The 17,698-nt window shown below is 44.2% G+C and overlaps 1 protein-coding gene across 1 annotated transcript in view; it reads left to right on the top strand.

The window, feature by feature from the left end:
• Window positions 1–17,395, top strand: part of nr3c2 (nuclear receptor subfamily 3, group C, member 2) — a 72,622-nt gene extending 55,227 nt beyond the window's left edge. Inside the window, exons 6-9 of the mRNA XM_041933494.1 lie at window positions 162–306; window positions 4,168–4,298; window positions 11,581–11,738; window positions 12,385–17,395. Of these exons, the coding sequence (XP_041789428.1) occupies window positions 162–306; window positions 4,168–4,298; window positions 11,581–11,738; window positions 12,385–12,540 (590 nt within the window). The 3' untranslated portion in view covers window positions 12,541–17,395. The remainder of the gene's footprint in view (window positions 1–161; window positions 307–4,167; window positions 4,299–11,580; window positions 11,739–12,384) is intronic.
• The last annotated feature ends 303 nt before the right edge of the window (window positions 17,396–17,698 follow it).

The following is a 17,698-nucleotide window of genomic DNA, read 5'->3' as shown; positions in this document are numbered from 1 at the left end:
CACGCGAGCGAACACGCGTGCACAGACGTGCATGCGCGCAGCTAAATGAACGCCTCTTAAGGTGGAGCTGAAGTCCAGATGTGTTCAGTCGCTGCCTGAGTGTTGCTTTCTTCTCATCAGCCTCGTCTGTGTTTGCCATGTGTGTGTTTTTCCTGTGTTAGGCTTCCGGGGCCTGCCCATCGAGGACCAAATCACCCTGATCCAGTACTCGTGGATGTGTCTGTCCTCCTTTTGCCTCAGCTGGCGCTCCTACAAACACACCAACGGACAGATGCTCTACTTTGCCCCTGACCTCATCTTTAACGAGTAGGTCTTTCTTATCTGCAGCGCGCCGCACACACCGTGCTGATGTTAGGGAAGTGTAGGCCGCTGCCGACATTTAGCGCCGGCCCGGATGTTAAATATATGTTTTTTTTTCAATATTTTATATGATCTTACTTTCAAAATAACAAAGAGAGGAGTTCAAAGCACCAACGTTTCAGCATCTCAGTGGAGGCGAAGTTTCGTCAGCACATACAAAATACATTTGATGTTGTCTGATGTCCTGTGGGATCCCCAACACACAAACGTGTCGGATGTGAGAAAGAATCATTTGTTTTTCAGAGTATATCATTAGTAGATACAGTAATTGGTCGACCAGCCAGGCTTTGACTATCAGCTTCAGCTATTTTCAGCGGCTCATCAGATGCAAATTTATGCATTAACATTTAAATTTGCTCGTGGAATTTGGAGAGTAAGGAGTGTGTTTTCCTGCTGTACTATTCTGAGTGTCCCATTAACATACCTGAAGACTGTTCAGAGGGACAAAATGGGTTTTTGTGGTACTGCCGTCGCTTTCTGGATGTCACGGCGTGCTGACAACAAGGTCATAATCTTGCACCTGATTTGAGGCACTTCATGAGGAAACGCGTTTATGCTTTTTAATGGTCCTTTAATTGCGTCAAGCCCATACGATCAAAGCCAAGACCAAGGCCGGTGATCTGTGCTGATGTTTGAGCAAGTGGAGAGGAAGTGTACAGTATATGTGGGGCCTTTCCTTGTCCTTTCATGCGAGGCTTCAATGTTACAGACCTAATGAAAAATGAGAGTAGCAGCCTCTGTAGGCAGCCTAATGTGGAGAAGCAGGTTCAGTCTGGGGCACGTTTAAAAGCTCCGACTAATAGCTTGTGTAAGTCAGCGTCAGTGGGTCAGTTTGTCCCAAATAAATACGGAAATAAATAAATAAACAAACAGCGGCGCAAATGCCATTGTGCAACAGAGCCTCGGCCTCTGTGAGCCTGTGTTGTATCACTGCGAGCTTAGTACAGTCGGTAAAGCATTAGTTCGCCACACCAGAGATCCTCTGATCCTTTAATCAATTTTGTGCCAAGTGGATCACAGTTTATTAAGAATTATGTGTTTCCTTCTGCGACATGACAACAGCTTTTGGAGGAAATCTAATTCTGCGGTAGAGACTTAATGGTTTGTGTCATTTGGCAAGTTCGGTTCAGAATGAGCTCTATCAGAGCAAAATGTTGGGATGACACGTGTATTTATGTAATAAGTGAATATGTAGTCTGTGCAGAGAAATTAGGGTGTTTTTTTGCTGTACAGTATGCTGCTGTTTATGCATGTGATGCATTTACAGCCGGCCTGTCCCACTGACTGATGGGCCTGGGATTCAGCTTGACAGAGCAGATGAGATGTAGACCGGCTGGAGATGGCGGTGGCCTGGATTTTGGTCACATGCTCGCTGCTCTGTCAGGGCAGCCTGGATGTCGCTGCCTCTGCGTCTTTTCAGGCCTGTTATCAGGTCGCGGCGCGTCGCTTGCTTGATGTTCACATGCAGTAATCTATCTCTTGTTTGCTTCATTGATAATTCTGTCAAAAATGAGGACAAACTTGTTCCATAACTTTGCAGAGTCCACTCAGTCTTTAGGGGGTTGGACCGTGTACACTTGTTTCCATAGCTACTTAGTGCTTATTGACCCAGAGCATTAAGGCATTTATTGAATAGACTGTCCGCTCACTCAGCTCTTATAGTGGAATCTGTCACTGAGTGAGAGTAAATACTGCAAAGTTGGACATGCATTTTGCATTCGAGACAACGTAAGCCCGCGTAACGTGCGCCGTTTGGTCTTTGATGTGTGGTGAACGCTTGCACCAGATAAACAAAGCTATTACCCTAAACGCTCTGGACGTTCGCTCATGTGTAATGGCAGAAATGAAATGCGATATCGTGCATATAAGCTTTCCTCAATGACAGACGTGCGGTTTCGAGGCAGCCCGTCTGTGCCTGCGCCACTCAGGACGCTGTTGCTTCTTCTTACGTGCAGCCAAATCGAGTCAAATCATCTCATTTTAACCTATATTATAGACTTCAGCTGCAGTCACAGGTGGCAGCAGGCGACCACTCTATCATGGTTCAGGTGAAAGGTGCACTTCTAATGTCAGTTTGCAGTTTAGATAGCTGATGAGCGAGTCAGCTGTGGCGCACACACAGCTTAAATTTTACCTGCATGATGGATGCTGTATGGACTGGTCCTTATTTGTCAGTATCACAGCTAACAAAGCAATCTGAGTAAACCGCCCCCCCCAGTGCAGGATGGTTTACATAGTGTCAGTGCTCCTCTGCCAGCTCAGCTGTCACACACCCTGGCCCACCCACTGAGTGACCTTTCACTATTAAAAGAACATAAACTATAAATATTCAGATTTTGACACAGCATTCGATTGTGACAGACAACGACTGATTCGATTTGTTTGGACGAGCAGGTTTTGTCAGCCGAAGGTGGACCTGAACTCAGCTTCCTCCTCACCCCCGTGCTCCATCCTGAATCCTCTCCCACACGAACGTAAAAGGAGAGCGAGCTCAAGACAGAAAGAGAAACCGAGTGAGACCACGACAGAGCGATGAAGAGAGAGACGAGTGAGCGAGAGAAAGAAGGAGGGAAGGGGAGACGTTGCTGCCAATTTTTTTTTTCTTTTTCTTCTTTCCTCCCCAAAACCAGCAGCTCATTTTGGGCAGTGATTCAGCAAAATTGATTTCAGGAAGAGAGTGCGAGAGTGGAGAGAGAGAGAGAGAGAAACGTGTGGAGACTTTAGAAACTCCAGCCCAAAGTTGTATCAAATGATGTTATGCTGCACTTTGTGAAGCTGCTCACATCCACAGTGCTGCTCAGCGGGGGAAACAGGTCTGCTCCTCTCCCAGACGCTGTCACAGCTTTGCAGTTATTTGGGCCGACGGACGAGCCGTACAGTAAATATTGTTACGTTATGTTCTTTTAATGGGAACGTTATGCACTTGTTTCCAGTCGCTCCTGGTCCCGTGTCGTCGTAATCAGAGCGAAGTCTCCACCCTCGCCGGCTATGCAATGATGCGGTTTCGCTGTGCTGTGGGTAAAACTCCGGCCTCTTTCAAGTCGAGCCACATCACTTGCATTTAATTACTGGAGTCTCGATGTGATGCTGATTTATAGCGAAGGAGAAGTGGCATCTGAAGCCAGAGATTCCCCTGAATCTGTGGCATCTGCGGAGCACATTTCTGATTGGCTCACGCTTTATCCCCTCTAATGTTTCTTTCCTGTTTTTGCGAACCCCGTGACGCAACCGAGATTATTTTGCAGAGCGAGAAAGTGCAGTGCACGACGAGAGCGTTGGCAAAGTGGTGCGGGCGCTTGATGGCGTGTTTTCGTCACGGCAACGCTCATAAACCCGTTGTAGTGAACATCTCTGTGTCGCCAGCGTGTGTTCATGTGTGCATCATGTCTGAAATGACACATCCCTCTTAAGAATGTTTCTATGGTGACTGGGGTTAGCTCTGGGTCTGTCGTAGTCTGCCACAGCCTCAGGAAAGTGGTGCATCTGTGCTGTGATACAGTACGCAGCGCTCTGCAATCTGGGGGGATTTGGTATTCTGCTCTTAGCCCAGACTAGCAGGATCCTCCTCTGCACTGTGTGGAAATATTGTTTCGCTGGGCTGAACTAGTCAGAGCGGAGTCGAGTAGTGAATGAGTGAGTCAACCGTGACATAAAACCAGAATGAGTGGGTAAACAAATGAGTAGATGAGTGAGTGCTGAGGACGGATTGTAGCTAATAGGAGCTGATACAGGAGTTCTGAAAGAGACTCTCAAAAGCTTTTGTTGTCGTGTTCCCCTCCCTCCCCCCTCCCTCTGTTCTTTCTTCAGGGACCGCATGCAGCAGTCGGCCATGTACGACCTGTGCCTGGGCATGAGGCAGGTGAGCCAGGAGTTTGTGCGACTGCAGCTGACCTACGACGAGTTCCTCTCCATGAAGGTCCTTCTGCTTCTCAGCACAGGTAGGCGGTGAGCTGCAGGCCTGTAAGAGCACTCGTTCATTCATTATATACCCACCTGCACGCGGTGCTGGTAGCATCACCCGAGCGTCGTCCCGAACCTCCCCCTCGAGCACAAGTCGCGACCTGTACAATGAAATGTCACCTGGAAATGATTTATTAAAAAAAACAATAATGTAGTCAACGTCAACTCCAGCCGAGAATTAATTAATTTTCCCGCTGACTCGATCACAAACAGTGACGTTAATGCTGGAAATGTAACGAAGTTGAACTTCCTGGCTAGAAGGGATATAGACCAGACGCTGCTAATAGAGGTCACAGCAGTTTAGACCCCCTCTGTGCCTGATAACAGCCACCACATTTCATGGCGATGATTGAAGTGACCGTGCAGACATATCTCTCCTCCCAACGCTGAGAGGCGGTCGCTTCCTTTCTTCAGATGCTGCATTCAAAGGCATCCCAACGGTGGGATGATTCAGCGTTTCACGGTCATTTAAGGGAAATCTTCATTTCTGGACGAGTCTTGCTCTGGGATCCAGCCATCTTTTCATGGTCACTGTTTCTACCATTTTAAGGGGACAAACCTGTGCATTGTGCTGCACCCTGACACTTTCTGTGTGCTTGTCTGCTCTCGCCTTATGCATGTTCCCAAATTAGGGCTCGCTCCTCGCAATTGTTCTGCGTTATCCGCTGCACTGTGGAGTGTCATGGCCTGAGCCACCTAACATCTCCCACATTCCTCAACCAAAAGGCTGTCTCTCACACAGGAAATGTATTGATAAGGTGTCTTGCGTTCTGTTAAATCCACCACACACACCTTTGAGACAGCCTTGGCGCCGCTCCTACCTGCCTTCCTGGCACCCACGATCAAGCCTTTTTAAGGTCTGTTAGATTATCTTTCCTGGTAATCCGCTGATGAGCATAACGAGTGTGGAAATAGACTCGATGTTGCTTGCACCTGTTTGTGGGGCCACATGCAGTATATGCAAATGCAGTGTTTGCCGTTCTGAGTGCAAGCTGCTCTGTTTTATGTTATTTTATTTTATTTTTTTATTACGTCTATCACTCGCTGAAGCAGGTCTCGCCGCGTTGCCGCTCGGTGCCAAGCTGCACCCACAGGCACTGCAGCCTCACAGGGAAGGATGTGTTGGACCAAGTTGGTCACTTGGAAACTGAAAGCAGTCTTTCCACCACCTCAACGCCCTGCGAGCTGCTGCTGTCAGTTCAGTAGTAACAGTTAAAGCTTCCACGATGGCAGCTGTGTCCTAACTTCAGCGTCCACGCCCACTCACACTGGGACACACCGAGACCTGCTGCAGTCTTGTATTTATGCGTCCGTCCTCGCGGGGGCCTCATCTGTGTGGTTTTTTTGTGTCAATAGATGTTCAATAGTTAGAGAGAGAGCGAGGGGGATGGGGGAGAGTTGTGGCGAGCTATTTGAAGAGCCTGCATGCTGGCCGGACTTCAAACTCTTTGAACTTCAGCACCGGTGCCAATCAGTGGAAATATTCATTGGCAGAGTATTTATTTTTCAGTTACAGAGGCCTCTGAAAGCGGCGCGTGAATGCTGGTCTCAGATGGGGGAAACACAGCCTTGGTAAACTTTAGCATCCCGAGTTCTTCCATTTTACATTTGACTTTTTGTCTAATTAACTGTCACCGTTATCCAAAATGAGTCACAGCGAGTGCAACAAGAGAGGACGCTTACAGTTCTGTGTCATTAAAATTAATTAAAAGGTCAAAACTGCTCGGACAACTGAACAGATATTTCTGTGGCTTTGAACTCATCATGGATGATACAGTTTTAGAGAAAATCTTCGACATTTTTGACAGAAAACCTACATTTTGTTACCTAACGTCGTTATCAAATCACCTTTGAAGCCCTTTAAATTTTTGCTCCATTTTTTTGCAGTATAGTATAAAACTTGCTGTTTCTGAGCCAAAATATAAAAAAGGGCCAAAAACCGCAGTCCGACTGTGCTGGAATGTGGTGTCTAAACTCTAATCACAAATAAAAAAAGTCTTTAAATGATTTGTGAGTTGTGATCTTCAAAAACTGCTAAAACTCTAAACTATTTGCTTGTTGTGCAGCATGTAAAGTAGCACAAACACACATACATAAGACTTCTGTCAGTAAACATACAATATATATCTGACCAATGGTAGGAGGCTGGCTTGGCTCATAGCACAGTGACATATGGAAGAGGCGGTGCGAACGCTTTCCCCTGATATAAACTCGGTGTTGTTGTGTCATCTGGAAGCAGGGGAGCTCCGGCTGCACCTCAGCTAGTGGATGCTGGGAGAGATGAGGAAGACGGAGAATAAAGCGAGGATGAGAAACCAAGAGGGAAAAGGGGGATTTAAAGAGCGAAATCAGACAAATGTTGACAGTGAGAGCTTGTGTTGGTGAGAAAGAGACAGGTGCATAGCTATAGGGAGAAAGAAAGAGAAGACAAAGGGGGTGGGGGGGTTGGCAGAGCTGGTCCTTCTGTTACTGTGGCCTCCCTCTCCTCTCCTCGCTGCTCCTCTGGAGGTTTTCCAGAGAGCCCTGCTGTACTTAATAAAGGCCAGTCAAGCACCAGGCAATACTCCAAGACCTGCTATTTTTCTTCACTTCCTTCAAACCCGGGCTGGAATTTTTGAAGGAGCGGGTGCAGATTAAAAGTAGCCGGGATGCAGAGTCGAGACAGGGAATTCAGGGTGCTTCCATCTGCTCAGGTTATTGGATTTAGCCAAAATGTAGTGTTAAAATATGAGGGAAGGGGAAGAAAATAATCACCCGGCGCTTCGTCTCCACCGTGCAGCAGAGAAATTCCCCCACCTGTCCACTCCACGTTCGGCAAATACTTCAGCAGAAGCACTTGTGAATGATTAAAAAAAGGAAGCAGACCGTCTCTGGACTTTCAGAGGCGCTGGAGGAAGCTCTCACTTACACTTATTCAGAGGTAATGCTCTGGCCTCGTGGAAGGAGCAGCGGCAGAAATGTTTACAGAGGAGTTGTCAGAACTTGTCAGCTGAGCAAGTACTACGGAGTCACTGAGTGTGTGCGCGCCTCTGGGCTGGTTTGAGAAATGTGTGTGTTGCAGAGGGAGGGTAAAAGGGAGAGAGGGAAGGAGGGATGCAGAGAGAGAGGAGAGGAGGGCTGTTATTCCTCTCTGACCTTGGCTAAGGTTTCATTGAGCCTGCGGTGTCTCATGACCCTGTTTGGATTTTGCACAGGAGCGGCGGCCTGCTCAAACCAGTTACACTCGTCACCTCCGCGCCGGATCGTGCCATTATCGCGTTTGTTCTCTCCCTCATTCCAGACGGGGCAGGCGTACAGTACGTTTACCGGGGTGATGGCTGCCTTTCCTGTGACACGTTTTACCGCTGCAGCACCCACGCATGCATCCCTGAAAACGCTGTCGTCATCTTCACTCGAACCATTCTTCAGTGTTTTTGGGTGGTGTTAAACTGTTATGCAACGCCCTAAAGCTCCACTGCGTTGTAAGCGTAGTCACGCTCAGAGCTAGTTGTGGAATTTCTATCACTTATAAACTGTATCGGGTATTAAATCAAAACCGAGAGCCTCCCTGTCAGTCAGGTATGCACCAGCAACCCAGAGCAGGAAGCAGCATGTTCTTCAACAGCACACAGGCTGATGGCATCTCCTGGCTGCATGAGCTGTGTTTGTCTCTTTATTTTATTTTTTTATTTTGCAACCTCGACTCCAAAAAAAAAGTTGTGGCGCTCTCAAATGTAAATAAAACAGGACACAATCATTTCTAAACTAACTGTGCTAACAAAGTGTTCCAGAGTCCGTGTTTTAATCTCCTTTATCCATCATGTGTTCACAAAGTGGTGAACCTCGCTCCACCCTCGCTGTGAACCACTGAGCCTTTCCAGGATGCAACTTTCATACCCAATCATGATGCTATCACCTGTTACCAATCAACCTGTTTACCTGTGGAATGTTCCAAACAGGTGTTTTTGGAGCGTTCCACATCTTTCCCAGTCTTTAGCTGCTCCTGTCCCTACTTGCTTGAAACGTGTTTCTGCATCAAATTCAGAATAAGCAGATATTTTACAAAAATCAATGAAGCTCATGAGGTCAAATATTAAACATATTGTCTATGTGCTGTTTTCAGTTGTCTCGATGATAAAAAAGTGTTATCTTGAATCAGGTTTGTTCACGCGTTGGAAAAAAGTGCTTTCTCTGGCTTTTGGTACACGTAACAATGCAGCTGGACTCCCAGTAAGAAGTTTGGCCTAGTTGAAAAGGCTCTATACCTGCAGCGAAAATCCGTTTGACACCAATTACGGTGGTATAAATGCCCTATTTTAGGGCCGGTCATGGTAACGCCCCTAAATGCCAGGTCGGTTTCTAATCGGGGCGTATGTGGGTCAGTGGGAGAAAAACAAAAGGTCCAAATGCAGCCCTGGGTTTTAGCACATTCTCATCATGTCAGCCACAGAGTGAAGCACAGAAAGTGCAGCCTCTGCACCAGGGTCCAGGCTGTTTTCATATGTGCTTTCCTCCCGCCTCATGCATGACATGCTCTAAGTACAGAGAAAGAGAGGATGACACACATTCCCAGACTTATTGACCTACAGTGAACTCTTCTCAAAAAGATGCAATGCTAAATGACAAAAAGTAGGCCCTCGCTTGTGGCTATTTATTATACAGAACTCAAACAGCTCCCGTCAGTTGCTGTTTTTGTGGTTCAGTGTAGCAGCATGAGGCGTTTCTGGCTCCTCAACAGTGCTGAACAGAGTACGGTTTTAGTTTTAAAAGGGGGGTCATTTGAACCATTAGGGCTCAGAATTTCCGACTCTGCTGCGAAAGATATTTCTGCGAGGTTCCAAAAAGACTATAAACATTTACGAGACATTACCGCCGTCATCTCTTCTCGACATGTTTAGCCATGCTGCGAACGGCTTCGGTGACGAACGTTAGCTCACGTGACTGTGAGCTCTCGCTGCTGAGCGGGATGCAGCATCGTGTTCTGGACACACATCTGTGGAGATCAGTCTTTGTTCCACGGTAGAGACTCAGTGATTAATCAATATGTCAGCTGATGGCAACCATTTTGATAATTAATTACTTCAGTCGTTTAAGTCAGCCTCCTCCAGCTTCTCCACTGTGAACTTTTCTCAGTTTCTTCATACGTATGAAATTTATTGGGTTTCACTATTTTCAGACTTTTTAGAGACTAAATGTTGAATCTGGAAAATAATCAACAGATCAATTAATAGTGAAAATAATAAGTTGCAGTAAAAACTTTCAGTAATTATTGAATCTCTGTGCATTTATCCCCTGGAGGGGGAGTGGGCGATGTGGGTACAATCTTCTATTATGTTTTGTTATATTATCATACAGTAAATTTTCTGGAAAATTAATTGAGAAACTGTTTAAATGATAGCCGTTTTAGGCTAATCCAGTAAATTAAATAGCTGACAAACGGAGGTGTTGTACTTTATTATCCTGTTGCCATAAAGCAGCTTCGCTCATTGATTTGCAGCATTACCTAAAATGGCCCGACACACCCACAGGTGTTAAAGGCATAGCGAGTGTGAGACCTCTGACGGCTGACGAACATGGCGTGCGTGGTCAGATCCTGGCTGAAGGACGACTGAAGGCGTTCCCTCAGACTGATCTGGGGTGGGCGCTTTGAGAGGCGAGGTGTTTCTTAATCTGGTAGCCAGCAGCTGAATGTCACTGAAGAGCTTTGGCACACTTCCATATCTGTGACTTTGTTCTCCTGCACAGGGAGGGAGGAAAAGGAACCGTAGACATTTTGATGCATCCTCACGGCGCAGTTACTGTATCTCATTCCTCACATCTGTCTGAATCTCCCATTACACTTCCTTTTTATTTTAAGTGCTTTGACGCTACCATCCAAGTCATTATTATGTGAGCGTTTAACAGCTCTGGCCATTGAACAAGCTGCTAGATGAATGGGGTTTGGTTGACACAATAATTAAGCTCTTGAATACACATAAGCACTGTTGTTCCCCCTTTTTTTTTGCTGCCACTGTTGCTGAGATAACTTTTAATCAATGCCTTCCAGCATATCAGTCGTCTTTCATGAATCAGTAGCTACACATGAAAACTAATTACCTCTTGAAATGGTGAAAGTGGTTGTAATGAGTTGCTAAATAGGCTTAGGTCGTCAACACAGGAAAAATGTCCAAAAAAAGGCTCCTGCGTGGGAGTCGGAGTGTAATTCACTGAGCACCTCTAATTAGCCTTTACACACTTACACATTTCCACATTAAAGGAACATTGCGGTGGTTGTGCATGGCTTAGCCCATTAATTGCAAATGGTGTTTAATGTGCATTTGACAACCATTTTCTGAGGTGCAGCATAAATATATTAATGCATTCCAGGAGTTTTCACGAATATTAGTATGGTAGGAAAATGCACTCAGAGATTGGAACGTGCTGCAGATAGATAAACCATCACAGTGAGCATCCAGCAGCTCGTTTTATTCTGTTCTATAAGTCTATGTTGTCGACGTCTAAATGCATTTCTCAGCAATGTTTCAATGACTTTTTTCACATGTTGGCTGCAGAACAGTAACTATTGTGTTAAAAATTTGATCCAAATCAGGTCATCTGAATACAATGATTGCCCCCCTTTGAGTGCATCTCTTATTATTCGTCCACCAGGTTTGAGAGCTTGACAACAAAGCTGATAAATAAAATTTGCTGAATTCAACACCAAGCCAGAGATTTCAGATAAGACCCTGCTTTTATCTGCATTAACACACAGCAATATTAACACTTCATCATCAAAACAAAACAAAACAGCAGAGATAAACTGTGGTATTGCTGCATATTAAGATATATAAGCAAAATCAATTAAAAGCTGTTTATGGAAACTGTAACTAGATGGGAAAGTCTTTTTAGGCTGATACAGTGAATAAAACACATGACAATTTAATATAAATCAATATAGAGCCAACTAAATGCTCACTGTGGTGGATTACAGTCTGCAAATGTTTAGCGAATCTACAAAGTTTGGAAAATGTTTAACAGTAATGTGAGATGTGCAAAACATGCAAAGCAGCTACAGGTATCATCTTTTAATGCGGCACAGACAGACACGATGCTCAGAACTGACAGCGGTGCTGATTTTTCCCACCGATCATGTCAAACAACCAACAAGTCTGAGCCGTTTCTAACACGTGTGCCTCTCTCTGTATCAGCTGAAGTCCATTTTTGGGTCAGTCACATTTAAACCTGCACTGCTGTCCACTCATTAAATCCACTTGGTGACAGAAGGATTTGTCTCTTTCCCAGTTCCCAAAGAGGGTCTGAAAAACCAGGCGGCGTTCGAGGAGATGAGGGTTAATTACATTAAAGAGCTCCGGCGTTCTGTGGGAAAAGCAACCAACAACTCCGGCCAGACCTGGCAGCGCTTCTTCCAGCTCACCAAGCTACTGGATGCCATGCATGATGTAAGTACCCTCTGCCCGCCATGCCAGTTGCCTACAGTACAGCACAGGCTTCCCTTGGCAGCCTCTCGGTGGGCCATGCCTGCACACTCGGTGCGAGGTGTCCAGTGGCACTTTGCGCCTCTAATATCACTGGACGTGTTTTGCGTAAAATGGCAGCATAGTGGATTTGGATAATGCATTTACTTAGCGGTTCGATGGTGCTGTGGCTCGGAATAAGGATTATTGCATCCCAATCTCTCCCTGAGGGGGGAGGTTATTTTGGAAGAGGCATTGACCAGGCTGTATTGGTGAATGGAACAGAAGGGGATCAATGGCAGCTGGCTCTGAGCACACAATGGTCACTGTAGCAAAAGTGCTAAATCACTCTTCTTCTTCTTCTTTTTAACGCATGGGTCAACTGGCGTGTGGCATAACGACAAAGAGTGAGTGAGTGAGCGGGGGGTCACACAGATAAATTCAATGTCTTTAACTGAACTGAGTGACTGGGGTTAGTGCTGAATGGATGACCCCTCTTTTAAAGGAGGGTGTCCAGAAAAAAATCAGTTGCGCCCCCAAGTGGTGAGCAGAAAAGTGTAATAAGTCTGTAGAAATAATGTCCTTCAACCGCAACAAGTTTCTCATTAAACTATGTGTCTGTGTTGTCCAGCTGGTGGGGAACCTGTTGGACTTCTGCTTCTACACCTTTCGTGAGTCCCAGGCCCTGAAGGTGGAGTTCCCCGAAATGTTGGTGGAGATCATCAGTGACCAGATACCAAAGGTGGAGTCCGGCCTCACTCACACAATCTACTTCCACAAGAAGTGACTCGCTCAGCAAGTTGGGACAGAAGCTGCGTTAAGAACTGGACGAGAGGAGGAAGACGTTCAAGAACACGAGAGGAAGCGTGCGAGGAAGGCCTGAGCGGTTGGCCTGCACCCTGTCGCCCAGTATGCCAGCGTCCTCCTCTGGGATGGGAAAGTTGAGCGGCGTGGTGACGGAAGTAAAAGTAAGGGGAGAACGATTTGACCCCGGCGTCGCCACGAGCGGGTCAGAGCTGTGAATAGTTGGCCGAGCCGAGCGCGATTTGCCGAGAAGGACGTGTGACAAATGTGACAAAGCATCCTGAAGTTCCCCCCGTGCCCCCCTCCCTGCCCCCAAAGACGATAACAGTATTTTCTATGGAGATAAAGCCATACATTTCTTAGGATGCGCTAGATACACTCACTGCGCACACACACACACACACATAGAAGGAAATTGATACACATGCTGTCCACATGCCTTCACAGAAACGCACAGATGCACTCCACATGCACTAAAATCAGATTACAAATCTAGAGAAAGTTTTGCAAATATTAACTGTGGCTTATGCAGTCTTTCAAAATAATAGCACTACTAAAAATAAAAAAAACAAAAAATATGCCAATACTTAGATTTTGCTTTGCAGTGTAGCAACATACTGCAAGACTACAGGGCAAAGGACTTTATGAGGAGGCACAGAAATTCTAGACTGTAAGGCGAAAGGTCTATTTGAATATATTCAAGGGCTATACAAGCATCATCATAAGCTGGATAATTACATTAAATCTAACAAGTCCAAGTGTGAATTTGAATCGGTGTCATAACAGCCATCATTAACATTCACATACTGAGTTTTTTAATTAAAATGTGTAGTAAAACAATCAAAACTAATATGCAAAAGTCCAAAGCTAAAGCTGTTTTGAAATAAAAATGTCTCTCTCTCTCTGTAAAGAAAGCTTGCACGTGAAGCTCCCATGTCATAAAGTCACTATTTTAGGCATTGTGGTGTAGAATTAAGACAATATTGATGAGCGATTTTACCTTTGTGCAGAAGTGGACAGGAGTGCTGCGGGATGGAAAACATGCATTTACGGAAACAATTTCAGCAGAGTCCGCTGGTAATGGATTTGACTGAGGTGCATCCATAGTAATTGTGTTTTGTGTTATCTCCAGAGCAGCTGTCCAAATGTCTGTTTTTACTCACAATGAAGCAAAACCAGCCCTTTGTGAACCAACACTTATCTACTCTTCCCAGAAATAATAAAAAGCATTTTATAAAAGTGTGTTGCAAAGGTTTAGTTTTTGACAAGCCAGTCATTTTACATTAAGGTGCTTCATTTCTACAAAGCCAGGCAAAACATAACATGTACAGTAACTCGTAGGCAGTCCGTACACCGTACACGGTATGGGCACACAGTTTAAACACGCATACTCTGTAAAGTTGATATAATCCAAAATGGAGCATTACTCTGCAGTGCTTACAGCAAACGGCTAATGTATCAAACCGGGCAGATGTGTACAGGTATTAACAACTTCTTAAACACATTCTATTCAGCTGTTGTACAGATGATGTTTTGAGGTACACGTAGATGAATGCTTGATGAAGAACTGTTGGTATGGTCATCTTTCTGAATCCAGTTTATTTCCTTTCTCTTATCTTTGGGCCAAGTACTACTATTTTAGGTATGGCAGGCCCAGTCATCTGGACCATTAACTTGTCTCACACCCCACTGGTTTCTGGGTGGTTGTGGAACACTACTATGATGCTACTGAAAAGCGATAGAGCCGCTGGGGAAGAAAAACAGTGGGGGCGTGTGATTATTATTTTTTTTTTTGTGCCCTGTGAGTGTGTATTTACATGTGTGAATGGAGCGAGCGTGGCTTAAGTTTGTGTGTGGGTTTTTTGTTTTTTTGGTTTCTTTTTTTTTTTTTCCTGGCAAGCATGTGCATAGTTGATCTGCTCTTTCAGCGTGGGTATTATGCATTTATGTTATAGGATTAGCCGTATCCTATTTCCACATTTAGATTTGCACAGAGGAGATACAATGTGAAATGAGGCATTAGTGCAGCTAGCAGGAATTGTCTGTTTTGATAAGCAACTGCGATGATGCGGGAAAAGACTTTCTGCATGGTCACCCAGCCTAAAGTTAGACGACGTGACATCACTGGCTCAGCAGGGCGGCGGTGCTCTGTAGTTGCGGCCGCAGCTCTTGCAACCACGGCGCTGTGCTGCATTATGAGGTCTCTTCTGTGGCGGTAACTGTGTAAAGATCGGCGTACAAAGAGATGGAGGTGGCACGATCACAACTGTCATTAGGGACTGTAGGAAAATTATTGGAGGGTTTTAGAAAAGGGGGTTATGTATTTTTAATTTTGGCTTGAGGGAGCGCAGTCTAAATTTGTCGGCAGAGCAGGGGAGCGTGTTTCAGCTTTTTCTCATCCCAGAATTATATATTTTTTAAAACTCGGGTGAAAATATTGCGGCGCTCAAGTCTATCAGCACCAACAGAGATGGCGCCTGGACCACAGTCAGTCAGTGGCTTTTACAGACCAAACCGTTGAGCAGCTCTTTATTCAAAAATAGAGACTGGCTGTATTTTCACTATTTTGTCATGTTTACCATAAAAATATGATTTTGAGATATTGGGGGGAGGGTCCAAAGAGAATATTATTAATGCTGTGTAGGGTGTTGCTCTTGCTCTACTAATTTTCACACAGTCCCTCGTCAGAAAGGCCTCGTTTTATTTCCCGCCTTTGTTGCTCATCGTTGTGTTGAAGTCGTGAAGGGCCTGAAGCTAATCTCTCACTGTTTCTTTATTTTGCCCCCCTTTTTTTCCCTCCTTTTTAAGGAATTAAAAAAAAAACTGTCTAAAGGTTCATAGGATGAATGGGAAAGTATTTTTGAGAGAATTATATTTTGCTGGAAAACGATATTTAAGTACTTTGTCTAAAAATGATATCCTTTTTGTAAAATGAAATGTTAATGCATGCTTTTTGATGAGATGTTTACATTGTATTTAAAAAAGGGAAACTTGTGCCTTTTTATCTCACCTGATTTACAATTTTACAGTATATATTGTAAATAATACAGCAAGTCCTTATGTTGAGTATAGTATAAAACATTTCTACTTTAACCATCTTGTTGGAATATTGGAAAAATGTGTTTCCCACTCGCCATGTTCTGTGTGTTGGATCACAGAGAAGAATTTACAGTAAAGGTTGGCGCCAGAAAGGGCCACTTAGAGAAATGAATGTATCATACATTGTGAGAGACTTATGGAACTTACTACCTGAATGTTAGAGAGAGTACATTTATTATCTTCTTATTAAGTAAAGTTATTTGATTTTTCATCTTTTTTTTTTTTTTACTTTTTGCATCATTGTTCAAGTGGCTCAAACAAAAAAATAATAATAATCAAAAAGTATTTCTTATTTTGTAACAAGATGTATCAAGTGATGGACCCTTGAGTTGTTGCTGTTGAAATGATTTCCTAACCCATGGCGGTATTGTTGATGAGCACCACAATAAAATCAAGAAATCACAAACTATTGAAAGTGAGATTCGTGAAAGAAAGTTTTTAACTTTTAAAATAGAAACTTTGTGCACACACAACCTTGGATTAGATGATGGATGTAGAGACTGACGTTTAGGCAAATTTCACTGTTTTTGACTAGATATTAAATGGACTTGTTGCACTAACTGACAAAATATCGTAAAAGAAATAAATTTGTCCCAAAGAATGTAAAAACATTCAAATATATACACAGTAGATTCCTGCTATTGACAAGTGTTATCAGTGATGCAATCAAGCCTCTGCACGACCCTCCTGCCCTGCAGAATTACAGGTTTTATTGGATGTAATTAATTAATTTTGCTTCCTTGCAGAGAGTTAGATGATTGATACGACGCTCATGTTTGTACAGTAAATATGAAGCTACTGCCAGGAGACTGTTAGCTTTAGCATAAAGACCGGAAGATCCGATGGTAAAATAAAATCCGACACGCATCTCGTTTATTTAATCTGTAAGAAAAGTGTAAAAATGACAAGCTGTAGTTGTATGTGGGGTTATGCGCCAGACTGTTAGGAGGTCGCTGAGCTTGGACAGGAAGTCGTCGAGCACATAACCTCCCATCAAACCCCGACTTGTCAATTTTGCTTCTGTTTTTGCAGAAATGAAATGAGATAAAATGTGCCAGTTAGCAGCTGGTGAGCATTAGAGGTGCTAGTGAGCAGCTTTTGCTCCCTTTGGACACAACCAGGCTAGCTATTGCCCTGTTTCCACTCCTTATGCCAAGCTAAAAGCTAACCACCCGCTGGCTGGAGCATCAGATTTCCCATATAGACATTAAAGTGATACCAATCTCCTAATCCAACCCTCGGCGAGGAAGCGTTCCCAATATATATCAAAGTATTCCCTTACAGAAACGAGATGATTTTTTTTGGTCACTGCTCACCAAACTCACTGCAAACAAGAAAATCAACCTTTCCCCCGTCAGGAGGAGGAGATCCGAAAAGCTGCCTCCTCCTAAACAAACTCCTTTTAGGCATGAATGACTCAGAATGTGTTCAACTGCTGCTTCACAGTACACTATCGCGTCACTGTATGTGGAGTCACATCGTTGCCATTTTCTGTTCACGGTGATGAATCGGGTGTAGAGAGACTAAGCCATATCTCCACAGCCATGGCAGTGCATTTCTTATTAATATATAAATATATACAAATGCTTTTTTTTCCAATTCCAAAAATGACTTTTTACTCAAAATGCTTTGTACAATATTTCTCAGCAACTATCCAGCAAAAACACAGTAGACATCCTTCAACATAAACCAATAAAACATCTTTGAAACCAGTTACTACTGTATATCTTGATGCAGATATTGCCATACTTGTGTTTGCAAACTATTGCAAGATTCTAATAAAACTGTTAAACTGATCATTTGATTTAAGTGATCTGTTTGCGCATGTGTGAGTGTGTGTGTGCCCTGTATGTGTGCTGAAAACTGTACCATGAGACAGAAGCCAGGAAACGTGCCCTTAAAAAAAAAAAAAGAAAGAAAAAGTGCTGTTTGATCTGGATGAATTCGAAACAGCTGCATTTGGTGGCTGGGGAGGATAATGAGCCAAAAAAACACACAGCGTTAGCATGGAAGAGCAGGAGTGATGTGGAGCAGCAGCAGGT

This window comes from Chelmon rostratus, chromosome 3, assembly GCF_017976325.1.
Source record: "Chelmon rostratus isolate fCheRos1 chromosome 3, fCheRos1.pri, whole genome shotgun sequence".
NCBI lineage: Eukaryota > Metazoa > Chordata > Actinopteri > Chaetodontiformes > Chaetodontidae > Chelmon > Chelmon rostratus.
The sequence above is the reverse complement of the archived record's forward strand: the minus strand, read 5'-3'. Positions and strand labels throughout refer to the sequence as shown.